The 20769-nt window shown below is 41.2% G+C and overlaps 2 protein-coding genes across 2 annotated transcripts; one reads left to right on the top strand and one right to left on the bottom strand.

The window, feature by feature from the left end:
- Window positions 1-7783: 7783 nt before the first annotated feature.
- On the top strand, window positions 7784-14850 carry nkap (NFKB activating protein). The gene is made up of 8 exons (XM_052089175.1): window positions 7784-8436; window positions 8596-8676; window positions 8868-8923; window positions 9051-9146; window positions 13720-13759; window positions 13855-14037; window positions 14140-14289; window positions 14431-14850. The coding sequence occupies exons 1-8, from the start codon at window positions 8111-8113 to the stop codon at window positions 14603-14605; spliced, it is 1107 nt and encodes a 368-aa protein (XP_051945135.1). The 5' UTR covers window positions 7784-8110; the 3' UTR covers window positions 14606-14850.
- Window positions 14851-17036: 2186 nt separating this feature from the next.
- ndufa1 (NADH:ubiquinone oxidoreductase subunit A1) lies at window positions 17037-17750 on the bottom strand. The gene is made up of 3 exons (XM_052089174.1): window positions 17504-17750; window positions 17229-17318; window positions 17037-17138 (listed from the first exon to the last, which is right to left on the bottom strand). Exons 1-3 carry the CDS (start codon window positions 17603-17605, stop codon window positions 17118-17120), a joined length of 213 nt encoding a protein of 70 aa, XP_051945134.1. The 5' UTR covers window positions 17606-17750; the 3' UTR covers window positions 17037-17117.
- Between the last annotated feature and the right edge of the window lie 3019 nt (window positions 17751-20769).

Below are 20769 nucleotides of genomic sequence, written 5' to 3'. Positions count from 1 at the left end.
CTGGTCCAACTGGCCCCAGTTGTTTAATCCATGTCTTCTAAAGGGATCCAATTGGTTTTGGGTGAGAGCCGACCAAAATGTAACGAATCGGTTACCTAACGTAACCTCGGTTCTCTCTAGATGAGGGAACGAGTATTGCGTAAACTAGCTTACGCTACGGGAAAGATTAATCTTTTCTGAGATATTGAAGCCAAAAAATTATCCTTAATTTTGTATCATTTGTCAACGCAGTGCAGCAACTGCAGACCTTGAGCGGGCTAGCTAGCTAGCTCGGGCACTTCCAGATTGTAAAATCTGACAAAGGTGGAGGGGGAAGCCAGCCTGCTGCCACACATATGTCGTGAATGGAAATCCCGCTGGACCATGCCCACGATGAGGCCATGCCTCTAGTGGAGTGAGCCCTAATGCCCAACGGGCATGGCAGGTCTTTTGACGCGTATGCGGCAGCAATAGCGTCCACTATCCATCTAGACAGTGTCTGTTTCGAGGCGGCGAGACCTTTGGTGCGCCCTCGAACGAAACGAAAAGCTGCTCAGAGCGTCTGAAAGAGGCGGAGCGCGCAGTATACAATCTCAGTGCTCTGACTGGGCAAAGGAGCTTGGCGTCGCGTTCGCTATCGGATGCTGGCAGCACCGATAGGGAAATGACCTGTGCTCTGAAAGGAGTACCGATCACCTTGGGAACATAGCTGTGTCTAGGCTTTAAAACGACCTTGGAGTCACTTGGTCCTGAAGGTCTCCCACACGTTTGACTGATGACAGGGCAGTCAGAAAAACGGCTTTGAGTGAAAGGTATTTCAAATCCACGGATTGAAGCGGTTCGAAAGGGGGGGCTTTCATAGTTTTGAGAACTATAGAAAGATCCCAGATAGGAACCGATGGGGGGCGTTCATCCTTCTAGCTCCCTTGAGGAAGCAGATGACCAGCTCGTTTTTTCCCAGTGACTGGCCATGCAGGGGTTCAGCGAACGCCACGACGGCCGCCACATACACTTTGAGCGTGGATGGGGATCTGCCCTTATCCAGCAGCTCTTGTAAAAACACGAGCAGCGACGACACCCCACATGTCCGTGGGTCTAGGTCTCTGTCGGTGCACCATTTTGAAAACACAGACCATTTTGACGCATAGAGTCTTCTCGTGGAAGGGGCTCTAGTGTGTATGATGGTGTATATTACCCCTTCTGGCAGAGCGACGGGTAGTCGTTGATCACCCATGCGTGCAGCGCCCAGCGCTCTGGATGGGGATGCCAGATCGTGCCGCGAGCTTGAGAGAGGAGATCTGCTCTCACTGGGATGGGCCACGGTGCTGTCAGTGACAGCTGCGTAAGCTCCGGGAACCATGTCTGATTCTCCCAACGCGGGGCTATGAGGAGCACCGAGTGACGTGTTTCCCTGATCCTCTGCATTACCTGTGGTAATAGCGAGACGGGAGGGAAGGCGTAAAGCGGGCGGTTGGGCCAGTCCTGGGCCAGCGCGTCCTCGCTTCGAGAAAAATATTGGGCAGTGAGAGTTCTCTTCTGACGCAAAGAGGTCTATCTCTGCTCTGCCGAATATGCGCCATAACTTCTGGACTGTTTGAGCGTGCAGGGACCATTCCCCTGGAGGAATATTGTCTCTGGACAGTCTGTCTGGGCCGTCGTTCAGGTGGCCTGGCACGTGCGTCGCCATCAGCAAGCGCAGGTGGCACTGGGACCAACTCAGTATGCGTTTCGTCAGATGGAAGAGGTTCCTGGATCTGACACCGCCCTGACGGTTTAGGTAGGATACCACAGATCTGTTGTCCGAACGGACCAGGACGTGGTGACCCTGAATGACCGGGAGAAAGCGCACAAGCGCGTACTCGACCGCTATCATTTCCAGACAATTTATGTGAAGGAGCTTTTCCTGAACTGACCATAGGCCAAAAACCGGAGAGCCCTCGCAGACCGCGCCCCAACCCGTGTTGGACGCGTCTGTCAAGATGAATTTTCGGCGAGATACAGCTCCCATCGTCACTCCCCGCTGATACCATTCGGCCACTGTCCAGGGCTGCAGAGCTGAAATACAGGTCTGAGTCACCTTGATCGGCTGGCGGCCTGTGGCCCAAGCCCGGCGAGACGCGCGGGTGTTTAGCCAATGCTGAAGTGGGCGCATGCGCAGTAAACCCAGCTGAAGTACTGCTGCGGCTGAGGCCATGTAACCTAGCACTCTCTGAAATTTTTTCAGAGGCGTGAGGCTGTTCATCTGAAAGGACGCGGCTAGTCGCTGAACACGGCGCGCGCGCTGTGTAGATAAGCGAGCCGTCATTGCCACGGAGTCCAGTTTTATTCCAAGGAAGGAAATTGCCTGACTGGGCTGTAGTGAGCTCTTGGCCCAATTGACTGCAAGACCCAAACTGTTCAGATGGCTGAGGTGAACTGTTCTGTGAGACAGAAGCTCCGTATGTGACTGTGCCATAATCAGCCAGTCGTCCAAATAGTTCAGAATTCGCAAGCCCTGACTCCTCAGGGGTGCGAGCGCCGCATCCATGCACTTCGTGAAAGTACGGGGTGCTAAAGACAGGCCGAACGGAAGGACGGTGGATTGATAAACCTGGCCGTCGAAGGCGAATCTCAAGAATGGCCTGTGACAGGGATTTATCTGAATTTGAAAGTAGGCATCTTTCAGATCGAGTAAGATAAACCAGTCCCCCTGGCGCGTATGCGCGAGGAGTTTCCTGATTTTTTAACGGTCTTTTTGCAAGCACCTTGTTCAAACCCTTGAGATCTAATATTGGTCTGAGGCCGCCGTCTTTCTTGGGAACAAGAAAATAACGGCTGTAAAACCCCGACTCGCTCAGCGAAGGCGGCACTTTCTCTATGGCCCTTTTGCACAAAAGGTTTGCTATTTCTGAACGAAGCATGCAGGCTGCTTCCGTGTTCACAATAGTTTCGAGCCACGCTCTGAAGCTGGGAGGGCGGCGATCGAACTGTAGCAAATAGCCCTGTTTTATTGTGCTTAACACCCATTTGGATATCCCTGGGATAGCTTCCCACGCTTTGAAGCGTAACGCTAGAGGGTGAATGGCCAAATGGCCCTGATTGCTGCACACAGCGCTGAACAGAATGTGTGAGCCGCTTACTGTGCTTATGCATGACTGCTCGCAGACAGCAGGGACAGGCTGTTCTGTGAGTGACTTCCGATTGAGGTGAATGGGGAAAGAGTCACATCTGTTAAGTGATGCGCGAGCATAATCACGGGCACGGGACTTACATACAGAGAAGTGTTTGCTGGCCGTGTGACAGAGCGGGCAGAGAATGGGCGCACGCACGTATTCGTGAGCGCGTTTATTGACTCTAACACTCGAGCGGGCTGTGTCTGCTTTATGTGAGTGGAGCTGATCGGGACACGGGAAGTGTAATGCTTGTGTGTAGAGGTGAACACTGGATTGTGGGCACATTTTCTACACATAAGGCTGGTCGTGTGACAGAGCGGCCAGAGAAGGGCGCCGCACGGATTCATGGGCGCGTTTATTGACTCTAACACTCGAGCGGGCTGTGTCCGCTTTATGTGAGTGGGCTCTGATAGGAACACGGAAGTGTAATGCTTGTGTGTAGGGGTGAACACTGGATTGTGGGCACATTTTCTACACATAAGGCATGTTTGCTCTTTACAAGATTTCTTTGGGTCGCCGTGAAAACGGTGTTTGAGTGCAGGCAAGCGGGCAGTATCACCGGCTTGTTGGCTGCTGAATCCACCACTGTAGTAGCCTGAGAGAGGGGACTGACAGGGGCGAAGCTTTGACGGTGGTCCGCCGCGGCGGACTGAGCCGTCGTTTTTTCAACAAGGCTAGGAGGACTTCGGTTGCTCAGGTTTCAGCGCAACCTTAGACCGAGGCCCGCGGGGCGGCGGTCTGCGGCGGCTGTCTGAGCGCTGATCGAGGGCGGCCGCCCTGTCGACGCTGAGAAGTCTGACTTTGTTGAGCTGGGCGCTGTGAAGAGGCTCGTGCAGGAGGCTGGTCACGTGGGCGGCCTGCAGAGGAGCTAGCGCGACGCGGCAGGAAGAGGTTCATGGCTTGGGTGGCTTTCTGGACTTCTGAAAAGCGGTCAACAATGCCACTCACCGCGGAGCCGAAGAGACCGGTCAGAGAGAGCGGTGCGTTGAGGAACGTGGAGCGCTCTGCTTCTCCCATGTCGGCTAGCGTTAGCCACAGGTGTCTCTCGGTCACAGTCAGCGAGGCCATGCACTTCCCTAGAGCTTGGGCTGCAGCTTTGGTGGCGTGAAGGGCGAGGTCCGTCGCTCTTCTTAGATCTGTAACAGCCTCTGGGTGCCTGCCTTTCTCATCCCACTCCCGAAGAAGGTCCGCTTGGAGGATCTGTAAGACGGCCATGGAGTGCAGAGCAGATGCGACTTGGCCGGCGGCGGAATAGGCGTGGCCAACATAGGCGGAAGTCGCTCTGCAGGCCTTAGACGGGAGCACTGGCTTAGACCGCCATCTCGCGGAGGGCGGGCAAAGGTGTGCTGCTACCGAATCCTCGACCGGGGGGATGGAGGAGTAGCCCTTCTCGGTGGTGCCGTCCACCGAAGCGAGAGGGGTGGAGACGTGGGAACGGATCCTGGCCGAGAAAGGCGCGTTCCACGACTTTGCAAGCTCAGTGTGGAGTTCCGGCAGGAAGGGAGCGGCCCGGGCCGTGGGTGTTACGCGGCGACGGCTCTGAAGAAAGCAGCAGTCGAGTCTGTTGGGAGCCTGCTCAGGGGGCGGTGACCACTCGAGCCTGAGGCGGTCGACGGCCTGTGTGAGGAGGCGTGTTAGTTCCGACTCCGGCGCGGGTCCTGCTGGATTCCTGGGCCGAGGAGGAGGCGTGGGAGCCTGACCACTCCTTGCTGTCCGAAGCCATGATGGAACAGCCCTTATCCTCCGCCTCGTCCTCCGAGATGGCCGCAGTGCGGCCGCTGGGCGGCAACTGCGTGTCCTGGGGGGGCGGGGAGGGTGAGAGCGATGCTCGAGGGAGAGGCTCCGGCGAGGCAGTTGCTTCTATCACCGGTTCTGGCAGCCTTTGGGAGCGGCGCTTTTTCCTGCGCGGCGGAACGGAAGGCGGCGCGGCGGCTTCGGTTCTGAGCGCTTCGAGTCGAGCCCGCAGGGTCGACATCGGAAGCTCCTCGCAGAGGTCGCATCCGCCTTCAGCGAGGGCGAGCTCTGCATACCCCAGTCCAGGTAGAGAGCGCAGATGATGTGGCGGTCTCCGGCGCTGAGAGGGGCGCGGCATGAAGCGCAAGTGGTGCGAGGCATCTTAAAAAAGACACTCGTTACTCTTTTGTGAAGTTCGTTAAGAACTAGCTTGCTCTAAAAAAGGATACGTCGCCGGATGGCGTAGCTCGCAGGATGGCTGAAGGTGGCGGAGACGGCCGGCTTCTTCGAGCGCTGTCCAAGCTTGCTAGATGCCCCTCGAACGGTGACGCGGCTTCCAGTTCAGAGATGCGAAGAGCTTCGCTGAAGAGATGAAAATCAGGGTTCCAGCCTACGAACTACGCTTATATGCACTCTAGCCACGCCCATTTTGGCGGGCTTTGATGCAGTAAGCGCGCGGACGCCTCTCATTGGACGCGAGTTCACGCAAGTTCGTCTATAGGCTGCAGCAGTTGCCGCAGAGCAACCAATGAGCTCGCTAGCTAGCCCACTCAAGGTCTGCAGTTGCTGCACTGCGTTGACAAATGATACAAAATTAAGGATAATTTTTTGGCTTCAATATCTCAGAAAAGATGAATCTTTCCCGTAGCGTAAGCTAGCTTACGCAATACGAGAGAACCTCTCGTAAGAGAACTCCTTTGTCAGGGTACATTTTGCTTTTAAGTTCTAGGCACAATCATGATTTCAAGCTTGATTACACTTCCTAGCGCCATGTAGCACTCTGCCAGAGATTCTTTTATACAAAAGGAGATAACAACCTCCACGGTTCTACAGTAGGAGAGAGAGTAGTGGTCAACTAGAGTGTTATGACAGTATACCATTTGTGAATACCAAACAAAAGAATGGGGAGAGCCGTAAACTGACACCTACCTGTCGCAAAATTGTCTGTCACTTCTCTTATAAAACACCAATTTATCATTGTAAACTCCACATCATTTCATTTATATTTTAATATTTATATTTTCATTTATATTTTAATTTATATTTTCATTTTCATTTATATTCATCATTTCATTTTATTTATAAATCTTTTATACTTTATTTATACTTTATAAATCCACATTTATAAATCTTATGTATATCATGTTTAGCTTAAAGAGACACATTTATGCAAGTGGGTTAAAAAAAAAGATGGAGTACATGTACACTGGTGGCCAAAGATTTGGAGAAATGTGGTACTTTAATTCTCCAAAGTGGTATTCAGCTGATCACAAAGTATAGTCAGGACATAACTGATGTAAAAAAAAACATCATCACTATTTTAAAAAAGTAATTTTTGATCAAATCTAGACAGGCCCCATTTCCAGCAACCATCACTCCAACACCTTATCCTTGAGTAATCATGCTAAATTGCTAATTTGGTACTAGAAAATCACTTGCCATTATATCAAACACAGTTGAAAGCTATTTTGTTTGGTTAAATTAAGCTTAACATTGTGTTTGTTTTTGAGTTGCCACAGTGTGCAATAGACTGGCATGTCTTAAAGTCAATATTAGGTCAAACATAACAAAAAAGAAACAGCTTTCTCAATAAACTCATCAGTCAGTCATTGTTTTGAGGAATGAAAGCTATACAATGCTTTCAAGGATTGCAAAGCTTTCATACAAAGGTGAACACTACAGTATTCAAAGACAAAGGACAACTGGCTCTAACAAGGACAGAAAGAGATGTGGATGGCCAGATGTGCAACTAAACAAGAGGATAAGTACATCAGTGTCTCTTGTTTGAGAAATAGATGCCTCACATGTCCTCAGCAGACAGCTTCATTAAATTCTACCTGCTCAACACCAGTTTCACGTACAACAGTAAAGAGAAGACTCAGGGTGCAGGTCTTATGGGAAGAATTGCACAGAAAAAAAACACTTTTGAAACAGAAGAACAAACAGAAAAGGTTATGGTGGGCAAAGAAACACAGACACTGGCTTTTGTGGGATCAGCAAAGGTGTGTGAGAAGTGCCCGACTATCATATAAGGCAAGTGCTACAGGAAGTGTGGGGTAAAATGTCACCAGAGTATCTGGACAAACTAACAGCTAGAATGCCAAGGATCTGCAAAGCTGCAATTGATGAGAACTCTTTGAAGTAATTTAAGAAGTTCTGAATTTTTTTTTTTTTTTTTTTATTATTCAAATTGTAATAGTCATTTTTCATGTTATTAATGTCCTGTCGACATTGTGATCAGTTGAATGCCACTTTGGTGAATAAAAGTACAGATTTCTTTCCATAAGAGCAAAATATGTACATTATTAGTCAACTTTTGGCCACCAGTGTATGTATTTTAATCTATTTTATATTATCATATATGGCTATATTTTCATAGATGAACTAAAAAAATCAAGTGTATCAAAACTTCAGTTCTGTCAAATAGATGGACAAATGCTTGAAAAATAGAAACTATTATTTTCCTAGACAACCAAATTAGCAAAACAAATAAAAGCTGAAAACACAACGGCGACAAGTCACAACACAAAGAAATCAATAAATGAATAATTACTTTAACATAAAAAAAATTACGCACACCAAAACGTGCCGTTTTAGAGCAAGAACAGTAGACATTTTAATGTAAGTTCACCCCTGGACTCCAGGGGGCAATAATGCTCTAGTGTTGCAGTAATGTCTTATATTTAGCTACAATAGAAGAAGATAATGTTGCGGAAACGTAAGCTTCATGTTTGATTTCAACAAACCTAGCGTATATTTGGTTTCCATGCCTATCGGAAGGTTTATTTCGATCGTGGTGAGTCTTAACACAACCTTAATTAATATAAACCAATATTTTGACGCTTTAAATCGTTAAACCTTCTTTCGAGGACGTTGTTCTCTACACAACATAATCTAGCTACTAGTGTTCCTCTTGGTGAACTGCGACATTACCTACAAAATGTAAAAAAAGTTTACAACATTTAAGAAAGGTAAACAGCGATACATTTACGGGTTATATTTAGTAAATCTGTCAGTCTATAATAATGCCCGAATTAGACGAGAAATATTCAAACACCGTGAGCCCGAAGAGACGCCGCCACAGTCGCTCCAGCAGCCGCTCACCGGACCAAGAGCTGCAAAACGCCAGACACAACCATAATGACGAGCACAAGCCGCGATACTCAGATAAAGAAAGGACACGAAACCGGTTCAGAGTGGCGAATTCCCGCAGCCGGTCGAGGTCCAGGGAACGAGATAGGTTAAATTGGTCTGACCAGAGAGACAGGGAATACGGTCCTGGCTCAAGGTCTGATTACTATGAGAAGAGAGATGATGCCCAACGACAGAGGCAAGACGCCTTTATCGCGAGGTGAGTTTGTGTGTTGCACACTGTAAAAGTCTGGAGGGTGATCGTGTAAATGCATACATGATTCGGTGATGTTATGTGGGGAAATAATGGGTTGAGGGAGGACAGTACTTAAAGATTATTTAAAAAATGTATTATTCTCTTTCTATTTTTTCTATTAAGACGCCTACAGGAACGAGAAAGAATTGGTGAACTGGGATGTCCTGAGGTCTGGGGCTATTCTCCAAGAGTCAGAGAACCCGAGTAAGTTCAACAATCAAATGTGTATTTTAAAAACTATATATGAGCTCATCTGGTTTTTTAACCATGAACTCCTCACAAAAGCAATGTATATTTTACATGTACAATGACAATAGCCAGTTCAAACTTAGAAAAGTCTAAATTAATGCATTCATTGTTTTTATCTGCATATGCCTAAATGTTTTTATCAATAGCTCAGATGAGCACACTCCTGTGGAAGAGGATGTGAAGAACAATGGCTCTGATTCAGGTTCGTAGGGTAGATTATTCTTTATTTTCAGTGTCATGCTTGTATCTCAAACACACATTTTATTGAACATGAACTTTGATTTGATGTATGCATAATCCAAATTAGGATATTGATTTTATTCTCACAGAGGAAAAGAAGAAAAAGAAGAAGAAGAAAAAGAAATCAAAGAAGAGGAAACACAGGAAGCATTCAGAGGACAGCGGGTCAGAAAGTGATTCTGAAGGTTTGGGTTATTTCTTTTGTCCCAAGATGTAATGTTATTTTTGAGATCTTAAAGGGATAGTTCACCCAAAAATGAAAATTCTCTCATCATTTACTCACCCTCATGGCATTCCAGATGTGTATGTCTTTTATTTTTTTCTGCAGAGCACAAACATAGATTTTTTAAAGAATATCTCCGATCCATACTATACAAGTGAATGGTGGCTAGAAGCATCGAAAAGCACTTAAAGGCAGCATCAAAATAATCCATAAGATTCCAGTAGTTAAATCTAAATCTTCAGAAGCTAAATGATAGGTGTGGGTGAAAAACAGATCAATATTTAAGTCCGTTTGCTTTAAGTTCTCCTCCCTGTCCAGTAGGTGGTGATATGCATTTAGAATTGGAATCACCAAAAAACAAATGAAGAAAAATGTGTAGGTGAAGGCTAAAGCTTAGATTTATTGTAAAAACAGGCTTGAAATATTGTATCTGTTTCTTAGGGCTGTCAATTGAGCAGAGAAACGACATAATTTTTACCTTAAATAGCGGATTCTTATATTGATGTTGTTTACTTAGTCCAGTGCTTCCCAACCTGGGGGTCGCCAGAGCTTCATTGGGAGTCACCAAGCTCTCTCTCTTTTGAGGGTTACAAGAAGAAAATAATTGAATGTGTGAAAAAGTTATAATTATTTTAGTAATAAAGCACAAACAATTATGGCCATTTTGAATATTTTTTATATTTCATTGTTTATGAGGTATATGAAAAGACGAGATATACTGTATGTCTAACGTAGGCTGTTTTTAAGGTGCTCATCTCGCGAGAGTAGGTTAGGATGCAGGGTTTTTAAGACGTGGCAAAATTGCATTATATTTGGTGGTAGGGTTTCCGACATTCAACATGCTCTGATTACATCATCATAGGATTATTGCTTGGCATAATGCCTTTTCCAACAATTTAACACATACAGGCTTCGCTTTGTTCCTTCATATTATATTGTCATATAAGAGCCAACAGAGCACCAAACACTCCCAGATGGTGGGTAAACCCAGGGAGTTTTTTTCCTTCGGAATACCTGTGCTATCAAAATAGACCACAGAACTTCAGGGATATTTTGACTAGAGCTCACAATAAATATGCATATAACTTATTAGGTGAATATCCCATCACACAATGGTAATATTCTTAAATTCTTTGTGTACAGTATTTCCAAGTTTTAAAGGTAAAGTAAAATGAATACATTTGTACATTTGAGATTTCTCCTCCAATGCAGTGATATTCACATTAACAGATTTAATGTTGCTCCAGTTACAAGGAAAATCTATTCTTGTGAACCTGTGCATATTGCTAGTTGTTTTAAATGAGCCTGTGTTAATTTGGTACAATAAATAACAAATTAATATTTTGTTCATGTCAGTAATAAAATAATTTTTTTTCGGTGTCCACAAGAGGGCGCAATAAATACATAAACCATACAGCACCATTATATTATTATAAAGAACATTCCTGGCTGTTAAAAAAAAGAGCATTTAATTTTCAATGAATATGCATAAAATTAATAAATAAAAAGTTTTAGTCGGCCCATATTCTCAAATGTTAAGTCAAAAGTAAAATAAGGGGGCGGGGGACGCTTCAATAGACAGTTCTCATGGTGTTACACTTGCACTATGTCACGGGCCTGTTACTCTGTCAGTCTGGGTTTTTGTCTGACAGGACCGTGGCTTTATTGTCCCATGTCTGTCTTGTGTTTCACTGTCTGTGTGAGCGCACCGTTTTGGTTGAATTCCCTGAATTCTTCGGTCCGTCTTGTTTAATGTCTGGAGCATGGTTTCTGGATCTTGAACCTTCTGTCTGGTTCGGTTTTGGGGTTGGAATTCCGGAAACTCATATTCCATGTATTGGCGTGAGTGCATTGCGCTTGTCATATTGGTGGCATGCACTCACGTCAATAATATATGTCAGTCTCTCGTGACCACGTGTCACGAGCTGTCTTCACATTGTGCTGAGGTTCGGTCCCTTCAGTCTGAGGTTTTGGGTTTGTGTGTGACTGAATTCTCGCACATGTGTCCTGTCTCACCTGTTGCATGTATTGCATGGCTTTTGCCTCATGATGTACGTTCAGTTTTCGTTTTGTGTGAGAATGCGTGGCATCACTTTGTTTGGTGTTGCTACGCATTCTCTTGTCTAGTTTGTCGGTTGGTATGGGCATATATTACCTTATTATCTTGCCGATGTGCACTCATGCCATTCGGATGTTTTTAGGGATGCACCGAAATTTCGGCCGCCGAAAATTTTCGGCCGAAAATGGCACTTTCGGTTTTCGGCAGAAAGAGAAAAAAGGCCGAAAATATATACCTCCTCGGCCCGCGATCTGCAGTGTTTATTCAGCAGAACTTTCAAGATGTATATTATATACAGAGTACAGCAAGAGATTCTACAGGAAAATGTCACAACTAGCGCAGCTACAACACAACTTGAGACGTATAGCTGAACTACGCAGAAGCGACAATCCCCTTGACTACGGTCGCATAAACAAAGACCGCTTTCCATTGCTTGCGCGGATTGCGCACAGGTATTTATCTGCCCAAGCACCAGCACAACGAGTGAGAAACTGTTCAGTGCAGCATCTCATGTTCTTGATGAGCTTTCTGACAGGAGAGACTGTCAGAACGTTTAGCAACTTTTGTTCTTGAAGAGAAACCTGTCACTTGTACTTAAATAAGCGGTCCAATATGATGTGAATAGCAATTACATTACACTTGTTCTTCACTTGAGAATACATCTGTCGTTTACAGTTGAGGTTGGATTTAGTTCAATTACTGTTGTTTTGCACTGTTGTTTTGCACAATCATTTTCACTTAAAGTGTACATACGTTTACATTAACAGAATAGAGCACTGATCTATATATATATATATATATATATATATATATATATATATATTAGATATATATATATATTAGATATATATAGATCAGTGGAATAGAGGCCCTCTGCCATTCTGTGTTCTGCCTGTTGTTTTAATTAAAATTACTGTTGCATATTTAAACTTTTTGAAAGATGTTAGCTAAGTTCATTACTTGACTGTTGTTGTGCATATAATAGTTTTCTAAAACTTTACATTATTTGGATAATTGTTAATAAAATCTGTAAAATTAGATTTTTACAGAACTGAAAGAAGAATAATATTTAATATAGTTTTAATATATTTTTTGTCCAATTTTGGTGTGCTACTTTCAATAAAAGTGTGATTTATTTTATTGGTTTGTAGTTTTTCAATTCAGATTAATTAAATTCATGAAATTAATGAAAAGTATAAAATTAATACAATTATACACAACATTTTATTTTTATTTTTTTTAAATAGGTAAAAATTTCGGTTTCGGTTTTCGGCCAAGTGCATCCTGGATTTTCGGTTTCGGCTCAGAATTTTCATTTCGGTGCATCCCTAGATGTTTTGTTGTCTTTTGAGAGCACGTGGTTTTGTTTCTGTATTGCCAGGTGTCTCTCTCTCTTACGTCATACCCCGCCTCCTTTTTTGCTTATTATTAGTTCATTTGTCTCACCTTTCCCCTGTTAACCCGCTTGATTTTCTCTCCTCATATTGGCTGTCCATTGCCAGTTTGTCTTGTGTGCTTGTTTTCCAGTCGGTCAAGTTCTTCTTTATTATTCCCATCCCTGCCTCGGTCTGGTCGTTCCTGCTTCTTGTTTCCCCTGACCCAGCTTGAATTACCGGTATGCTTCCTTTGTTTAGTTTTTTTTCACTTTGGGGTTTGTTTATTGTTTTTTCCCTTTGTAGGAGTTAGATTTATTTATTTGTCTTCCTTTTATTTTTGGTATTTAATAAATTCCTTGTTTATTTAACTCTGCGTTTGGGTTCTATCTCTGACATTCTCTCACTGATGCCACAATATACTACCCCAGACACAAGCTGTAATAACATTGAAATTCCACATTGTTTTTATTTATTACAGTTGTATGTAGGGTAGCAATATTCCCAAATAATAGAGGTATTCGTCTGAACTCGGTGAAGTGGCTCAGAGGAGCACGGGCCAGGGGCTGTTCAATCAGATGGAACACAACAGACTGGAACCGAATGCGAGGATCATGAGACACATATTTCCAAGTTGAACATCTTTCCTCGCAAAGCATTTAAAAAAAAAATTGTTGCTTAATCTGAGAAACGTTTTTATGAGAGAGCAAATACCTCCACCAACTGTAAGGGGCTGTACACACCAAATGCTTTAGCAACCATCCATTTGTTTTTCAATTCAACCATTTCTTCATTAAAAATTTTATTTGACAGCCCTACTGTTTCTCATCCACACCTATTATAGGTGAAGGATGACAGTGGAGACATGGATTTAACCTCTGGAGTCATATTGATTACATAAATGTTACCTTTGTGTGCTTTTTTTGAGCTTCAATGTTTTGGTTACCCTTCACTTGCATTGTGAGGACCTACAAATCAGATTTATTCTTGAAAAAAATCTTAGTTTGTTCTACAGAAGTAAGTCATACACATCTGGAATGGCATGAGTAAATGCTGATGGGTGAACTATCCCCTTCAAAAGAGTTTACCGTTTTGTTTTGCAGAAGAGATGAAAAAGAAGAAAAGAAAGAAGAAAAGTAAGAAGTAAGTTATCTTTTTTTTTCATTCGCTGTAAGTGTACTGCATTGAATCAGAAGGCTTGGAATGTTTTCTAAAATGTCATGATTTCTTCCTCACAGGAGGAAATCAAAGAAGAAGAGGGCGAAGAAGAGTCACAAGGAGTCTAGTAGCTCTAGCAGTGATCAGTCTGAGGAAGAGGACATTAATGAAGTCTCATGGGTGGAGAAAACTGGTGTTGGAGAACATGTTGTTGGACCTGAAGCTCCTCTTACTCACCTGTCCCAAGATGATAAACCATTAGAGTGAGCATTTTGTCTTCCTCCATTCTGTTGCATGATATTAATGGAGTTTTTAAAGTGTTTTTCTGAACTTAAAAACATTCCGCTCTCTCATCTTTTCCATAGTTTTGGCCACGCTTTACTGCCAGGTGAAGGTGCAGCCATGGCAGAGTTTGTCAAAGCTGGAAAACGAATTCCAAGAAGAGGTGAAATCGGTCTGACTAGCAATGAGATTGCAGAGTTTGAGATTTCTGGCTTTGTCATGAGTGGAAGCAGGTATAAAGCTTTTTGCATTTATACAACAAACTAATCTTTCAGAAGATGTTATGCAATAACATACAAGTTTTATAATAGACTAGGTAGAGCATCTTGTACATTTTTTCTATGCTATGTTTATTAAATGTTTACAACCTTTAGGCATCGACGTATGGAAGCTGTGCGTTTGAGAAAGGAAAACCAGATCTACAGTGCTGATGAGAAGAGAGCACTTGCATCTTTCAACCAGGAGGAAAGGAGAAAGAGGGAGAGTAAAATCCTTTCTAGCTTCAGGGAAATGGTGTACAGAAAGACTAAAGGCAAAGACGAGAAGTAGACTGTAATGCATAATTATAACTAGTTTGTTTCTCCTAGTTTTACTTTAAAAATCTAGTTAAGGTGCAGAATATATTCAGTTTTCTCAGCTTGGTACATCATGGTGTTCAATGTATAGTGAGGGGTTTGTGAACTAATTGTTGTCCATTTAAGAAATAAGGAATAGACTGATCAGTAAAACCAACATTTACCACTGCAATACTCATATGTAATGTGTTTTTTGCATTTAAATAAAATGGTTATGTGATCCTCTTTTTTTGTCATACTGGTGCTTTTATTAAACATTTGAATTTACTTTCATTGTTTTGCAAGAACAATGCATAAGTTGTTTAAAGCAATTTAATTTAAAGTCTAGTTGGTTAAAAACACATAGTACAACACTCACAGCTCACACTAAAATGCATCAAAATTGTTTTTGACAGGAACACATTTATCATTTGAATCTCTCAGCATGCTAAAGTTACACAACATTGTCACTGTCAACTGACCAGTAGTTTGGATCAAATTTAGCCAATGAAGTACTTGGTCTGTAATATACACTACAAATGACCAAATGTTTGTAGACACGAGACACCACATGCGCTTGATGAAAATTGTATTTAAAAACCATAGGCATCAATTCCCCTTAACAGCTTCTACTCTTCTGGGAAATCTTTCCACTGTACTGTAGAAACATGGCTGCAGGGACTTGCTCCCATTCTGACACAAGAGCATCAGTGAGGTCAGGCATCAAATATGTTGGGACGATGGGGTGTTGATCACAGCTGGCTTTTCAATTCACTAAAAAGATGTTCAATGTGGTTCAGGTCTGGGCTTTGTGTACGCCAGTCAAGTTCTTCCACACCAGATGCAGTTAACCATATATTTATAGACCTCGAAACCAAACCAGTTTATTAGAAGGGGTGTCCACATACTTTTGGCCGTATAGTGCATTTTTACATTGATGATACACCACTTTTAGTGATAGAAATATTAAATGGCAACAAACCCCCATAATATAAATTTGAAGTAAACAGCATTTTTCTGAATGTTGCAAAAAATGCAACATGGTACTTAGATACAAATAGGTGTGAGTGAGAAACAGTTCAATATTAATAAACCCTTTTTACTACAAATCTCCACCTTTCACCAGGCCCAACTAGTAGATTACGAAATGCACAAATAATGGGAATCGCCAAAAACAAAGAATGTGAAAGTGGACATTTTCTAGTAAAAAGGAATTGAATATTGACCTGTTTTTCACCCACACATCATATCCCTTCTGAAGATATGGATTAAACCACTGGAGTCATTTAACTTTTATGCTGCCTTTATATGCTTGTTGGACTTTCAAATTTTTGACCACCATTCCCTTGCATGGTGAGGATCTACAAAGCTGAGCTATTTTTCTAAACATATTTGTTTGTCTTCTGCAGAAGAAAGTAAGTCATACACATTTGGGATGGCATGAGTTTGAGTAAATGATAAGAGAAATTAAATTTTAGGGTGAATGATCCCTTTAAACATGGCTGCTCTGAGATAAAAAATATGCATACAAATTTTAGCCTCTTAGCTTGCTGGGAAGGCTTCTCAAGAAAAAGTACAATCATAAATACATGTATAACATTGCTGAAATTTTGCAACCATTTTGAATCCATTTGTACACTGATAGTGTGCCATTGTGACTGAAACTCTGGGCCAGAAAGTAGATATTTGCTAATTTGAGCCTCACAGGGAACATTCCATGCACGAGCACAATTGTATGCATATAACTCAGGTTGCCTAGGGGGATTATCCCTTTAATAAGTGTGTTGTAAGCATTGTGCTTTGAATAACCGTGTCTGCCAAATAGCTATTTGCTTACTTGCTGGTCCAGATCAATGATCTCTACAAATCAATGGGTTCTCTGAATAGATGCATAAGGTCTCTTTTGTCCTTGATTACTTCTGAAATTTACCTTACTTAAATTGCTGCGTTAAAAAAAACTATGATTCACTTTAAAATAAGAATGCTTCTACTTCAGTACAAGATGCTTGTTTTTTTCATCCTATTGTTATGGCAAAAGGTCAACCCTGCATATTACTTGTATACAGTGTATGTTTAAAAATAATTCCACTATTTCACTTCAGTTGTCTATTGTCAATGTATAATGTGTACTGTATGCTAGACAAACATAATGTGTATATAGTGTATCATGTACATTGCGTGCATTTCAAATTCTTTGGTCTCTACATGACAGCAGTGTAGTGGAGATTTTGACAAAGTAAACTGATCTCATTTTAGGACAACTACTTCAAACATAATTTGTTCTGCTCTGCTGAGTATCAAAAAGTGTCAAGTTACGGAAACTACCATTATTTATATGTGCATTACGCTGATCAAAACAGTACAATGTAATAATTGTATAAAGAATCTTAAAAATATTAAACTATGATGACAACAGCAAGCAAATGTACCATTTAAAGACATTTTAATAGACAGCTGAATAAAATGTACATTGCGAATAAAGTTTGCAGAGGGAACTGGATGGATCTTCAATTGATGTTTTCAAGTCCCTGTGAAATAAAAGAACATATTTAAAAAAGAAAAAAAAAACGTATTTTGTGAGAATATTGTCAATTACGACAATAAATGCAAGTTTCTACCTTGGATTGGTAATGTACGCCAGCCCCAGACACTCTCTTATCTCTCTCCATCAAATACCAGTGATAAGGGACCCTTGCAATCCTCTTTTCCTAATAGAAAACAGAGTATATGAATTATAGATGCGTTGACCAATATTTACGAGGGCATGCAGAGCTGTCAGACAAGTTTCATGTAATATCAACATTTCTAACCATTGAAAGATTCAATAAAGCATAAGTGCCGTGATATAAGATAGAAAGGGTTGTTTAAATCAACGATAATCATCTACACTCACCTTCCCATTGTTTGTGAGCTTGTGTATTTGAGCAGTCGCGACACCAGGAATGATCAGACACACCGTCATAATAGCGAAACCGGGCAATATTTCATACCACATGATTGTGCTGATACACGAGATTATGGAAAGAAATGATGGTGACAGGCACGGGTTGTTTAAAGTTTTGCACAAATTCTTCCAAAATTGTCGTCTACATGGGCCGAAATGTCTGCCCTGAGGACGGTCACAAGAACAACTTCCGAGATGCACAATTCACTTCCTCGTGTGAAGAACTCGCCGCTAATATTGCAGCGTCGCCTGGTGGCTCTTAGGAGGACATGTTTTATACTACAGATCGGTGGTCACTTTGCTGTGGCTAAAAAGGATATTAATACCTTAGAATTAAATTTTGTATGATTTTATGAATATATATATATATATATATATATATATATATATATATATATATATATATATATATATATAATTAAAGACCCTGTGAAATCAAAATATATATTTTTTGCTGCTTTAATCCATTTATATAAAGATTAAAAAAAGTCAAAACTTAAAGCTAGCCTGTCAACTCTATCCAAGAGGCATTTGCAATGTTTTACAAAGAGGCCCTAAATTGAGCTACACAGCTAAAAAATATATTAAATTAAGGCAAATAAATTGCATGTATATATATATATATATATATATATATATATATATATATATATATATATATATATATATATATATATATATATATATAGTTTAATTTAAAATCCTGTTTGGTGCTAAAATTTTGCTAAAATTCTGGATGTGACCTGTAAAATTACACTAAAGCTTTGCATTGTTACATTTCGAAGATCTTTCTGCTTCATTTTAAATGCAACATGTACATTTCGGAATAGATGTGCTATTATTACCATCAGCAGTCACCATTAATCACCAAAACACTGAGTTCCCTTTCGATTCAGTTCACTAGACATTGCTGTAATCGCTATGGGATTGTCCTTTACATGACCTTGTTGAAACTCTTATACAATCAGACGCTTGTATGGGTTTACAGCCCTGCCGCTTTAGGTGTATTGTACGCCCAAAATTATGCCCAACGCAAAGGTGTTCGCTTAATATGATCTGTGTTCCGCAACTGCTTTCGGGTCCTTGAATAACGTAGAATGTGCGAGTAAGCGCAGCCGGTGGACTTTCAGGTGCCCTCCTAGGGTCAGATGGTAAGGAATGTCTGTCTCTGAACAAAGACTCTCTCACCGGTTCGTTGATGCGATCGATCTCGCTTATGAATCACAGGCTGTGAATTGCCTTATTGGTGTCAAAGCGCATTCTATCAGAGGCAAGGCCTCTTCATGGGGGTGGACAATCAGTGTGTCCTTACAGGACATATGTTTGGCAGCAGGATGATCCTCACAAAACACGTTTGTGAGGTTTTATAACCTGAATGTGGTGTCCATCTCCTCACAAGTCCTCTCTGAATAGAGCACTTCTTACTTTCAAGTGGGTGAGCCCAAGTCCTATATGGGCTACCGACTATAATCAACACAGCCAACCAATTATATGCTGTTGAACTGCTTCTTTTTACGTCATAAGTGCTCCCATAAGAAATAAAACCTACTTTCCCAACCTTGTTGTGAGAGGGTTAATAATCCATAATGTATATATATATTTATATGGTTCATAGATCCCAGACTACATTAATTTCTTTCTGGCATCCCACATGTTGGACTTCAGATACACTTTAATATGACTTATAAGTCATCGGCCTGTGACTCCTTATGAATATATCTATTTTGTGTTATAACTCTGGTAATGTAATGTCATGTAGTGCGGCATGATGGGATATTGTTCCCCATAATTCTTACAGAAAGGGAACGTCTCCAGTTTCCAGGGTTGGGAGGGTTACTTTTTAATGTAACATGTTACATATGACTGATTACTTAACAATAATTGTAATCAGTAATGTAATACAATTTGCCACAATATGAAAGTAATGTAATTAGATAACCTTTGGATTACCACATGGACACAAATGTAAATAAAGTCAAGATAAAATCTAAATGATCTATAAAACTTTAAATTATGACTTGAATGCAAACAGAACATGTTTGAGTAATATTATGAGGACTGTTGTAGCTGTTATTTTAACTAAGGAAAAGAAACATGTACACACTGCACCCTACCAAGAAAACAGAAAATGAGCTGTTAATGTAGAACAACTCAGTATTTTTTAAAGAAATCAGGTGAGTTCTCTGTCTGCTACAGTAAAAGAACATTTATCATAAAGCAAATATAATAAGAACAGATGCACTGAATTATGTCTTGGTTAACGTTAAACTTAATCTGACAGGATAAACCTCTAAAAATACTGCAAAGTGTAATTCTACCATGTATTGCAGATAGAGTGTTTATGGAATTGTAATGTGCACTATTTATTAACTTCAGACTGTATTCAATAGGTAGGTCACATGTTGTTATTATTATCATCATCATTATTATTGTCATAATTAACACTGGTGAGTGTCTTTCCTCTGCTTGCTCATGATCTAAATTCAAACATGACCAGCTAACAGTTTATGGCTGATTTATTTGTTTATGTTTGAGGAGGATTTTGAAGGGGAAAAAAGTTTTGATTCCAAAAAGAATACAAAATCTAGTTTTAAAGAATAGATCAAAACAGATTTAAACTTTTAATGTGTCTTTTCAATTACTTATTCCTAATTACTATAAGTGTTGAACATATTACATTGCCAGAATGTCTCCCTCACCCAGACATTTGAAATGTTCTCTACAATAATTGATCAAAATGAGATAAATTCTTCACTGAACATTCTTTCCTATGGACTTAATACATATTTTTAATTAATTTGGTATTAATGTACAATCTGGATTTGTTAATAATGATCAGGGATGCAAAATCATCAGAGCTGAAAAAGGAGAGAAAGTCATAGCCGGTTTTCCAGGGGTATTTTTTTCAAGTTGATTTTTGTATTATTGTTATATTCAAAACTTTATTTTCTTAAATGATTAAAGTTTAAGTATCGTTCACATGGGGGAGGGGTAATTTTAAGATATTAAGGGGGGCGCCAAGGGCACCAAGTAAGCCAGAACCACCACTGCTGATTTCTGTGTGGTTCTTATTACCTTCAGATTGTCAGGTCCTTGGCTAATGAGAGCAACTACACAGCTGGAAGGCATAAATTCCACTGAACTTTAAAGTTGTTTAGCTTTTCTCTTTTAAATTGCGAATAATGTAGAAATTTCAGATAAATTTGTATCACTTT

The sequence above is a fragment of the Xyrauchen texanus genome, chromosome 23 (assembly GCF_025860055.1).
Source record: "Xyrauchen texanus isolate HMW12.3.18 chromosome 23, RBS_HiC_50CHRs, whole genome shotgun sequence".
NCBI classification, from domain to species: Eukaryota; Metazoa; Chordata; class Actinopteri; order Cypriniformes; family Catostomidae; genus Xyrauchen; species Xyrauchen texanus.
Note: the sequence above shows the minus strand (reverse complement) of the source record. Positions and strands in the feature narration are given on the sequence as shown.

Excerpts from the sequence above, each read along its gene's own strand:
- ndufa1 (XM_052089174.1), bottom strand. The coding sequence starts at position 17,605 with ATGTGGTATGAAATATTGCCCGGTTTCGCTATTATGACGGTGTGTCTG. Across the intron at positions 17,319-17,503 it reads AGCTCACAAACAATGGGAAG|GAAAAGAGGATTGCAAGGGT; the intron begins GTGAGTGTAGAT and ends GTTTTCTATTAG. Across the intron at positions 17,139-17,228 it reads GCGTACATTACCAATCCAAG|GGACTTGAAAACATCAATTG; the intron begins GTAGAAACTTGC and ends TTTATTTCACAG.
- nkap (XM_052089175.1), top strand. The coding sequence starts at position 8,111 with ATGCCCGAATTAGACGAGAAATATTCAAACACCGTGAGCCCGAAGAGA. Across the intron at positions 8,677-8,867 it reads CCAAGAGTCAGAGAACCCGA|CTCAGATGAGCACACTCCTG; the intron begins GTAAGTTCAACA and ends TTTTATCAATAG. Across the intron at positions 14,038-14,139 it reads CAAGATGATAAACCATTAGA|TTTTGGCCACGCTTTACTGC; the intron begins GTGAGCATTTTG and ends TCTTTTCCATAG.